The sequence below is a fragment of the Emydura macquarii genome, unplaced genomic scaffold (genome assembly GCF_026122565.2).
Source record: "Emydura macquarii macquarii isolate MOO-44397 ecotype Brisbane River unplaced genomic scaffold, CSIRO-AGI_Emac_v2 contig_2065, whole genome shotgun sequence".
In the NCBI taxonomy this organism is placed as follows: Eukaryota; Metazoa; Chordata; order Testudines; family Chelidae; genus Emydura; species Emydura macquarii.
The window spans coordinates 127052-128246 of record NW_027132202.1 but is presented as its reverse complement, the minus strand read 5'-3'; the positions used below and the strand labels follow the sequence as shown (position 1 = coordinate 128246).

General features: G+C 48.5%; 1 protein-coding gene across 1 annotated transcript; it reads left to right on the top strand.

Annotated features, from left to right (window-relative positions):
- The first annotated feature begins 256 nt into the window (after positions 1 to 256).
- LOC137159983 (olfactory receptor 52P1-like) lies at positions 257 to 1195 on the top strand. Its single transcript, XM_067558445.1, has one exon. The coding sequence runs from the start codon at positions 257 to 259 to the stop codon at positions 1193 to 1195; it is 939 nt and encodes a 312-aa protein (XP_067414546.1).

Here is a 1195-nt window from a genome sequence, read left to right as displayed (position 1 = left end):
TGGACTCTCTCCAATTTATACACATTCTGCCTGGAGTTGGGGACTCAAAACTGGACACAATACTCCAAATGTTGCCTCACCATTGCCATCTGGAGGGGAATAATGTACTCACCTCACTGCTCACCCCCGTTTCTAGATTGTTGGAACTATACAATATTTAAAGTGTTCTTTCTTATCATGTGTGTAACCCCCTCTTTGGGCTTCCCTTCACAGGCATCTGAATATTTCTGAGCATGATCAGCGACCTGACCCACACATGTCAGCTTTCAACTTTACCTCCTCCGGCCTGATAACATTAATCCTAAATGGCATCCCGGGGCTGGAAGCTGCTCACATATGGATTTCCATCCCTTTCTCTATGTTCTACATCATCAGCCTCTTGGGAAATTTCACGGTTCTGTTTGTTGTCGCCAAAGAGGAGACCCTGCACAAGCCCATGTATCTGCTGCTCTGCATGTTGGCGCTCACAGAGATCGGTATGTGTACCTGCGTTGTGCCGAAGGCACTGAGCATATTTTGGTTGGGTTTCAAAGGCATCACTGTGGATGGCTGCCTCACCCAGATGTTTTTCCTTTACCTGTTTGATGCTATGCACTCAGCCGTCCTCGTGACAATGGGCTTTGATCGCTACGTCGCCATATGTAACCCTCTCAGATATGCCACCATCCTGACCAACGCACGAATCGCTAAACTAGGGCTAGTGGGTTTGATACGAGCTGTTCTCTTGGTTCTGCCATTGCCCCTGATACTACAGAGGCTGCCATTCTGTGCCACCCATGTTATCCTTCACACGTATTGTGAGCACATGGCTTTGGTGAAGATCTCGTGTGGGGACACCAGAGTCAATAGGACGTATGGACTGGTGATAATATTAATGACCATCGGGTTAGACCTGACACTCATTGGCCTAACCTACTGGCAGATCATCAGGGCCGTCCTGAGAATCTCCTCCAAGAAAGCCCATCAGAAAGCCCTCAACACCTGCACAGCCCACATCTCTGTGATGCTGATGTCTTATTCTCCCATCCTCTTCTCCACCCTGACACACAGGTTTGGTCAGGGCATCCCTGCCCATGTTCACATCCTCTTGGCCAACCTCTATCTCCTTGTGCCCCCCATGCTCAACCCTATCATTTATGGGGTCAAAACTAAAGAGCTTCGTAACAAAGTGGGAAAATACATCTGCAGAATGTGA

Excerpts from the sequence above, each read along its gene's own strand:
- LOC137159983 (XM_067558445.1), top strand. The coding sequence starts at position 257 with ATGTCAGCTTTCAACTTTACCTCCTCCGGCCTGATAACATTAATCCTA.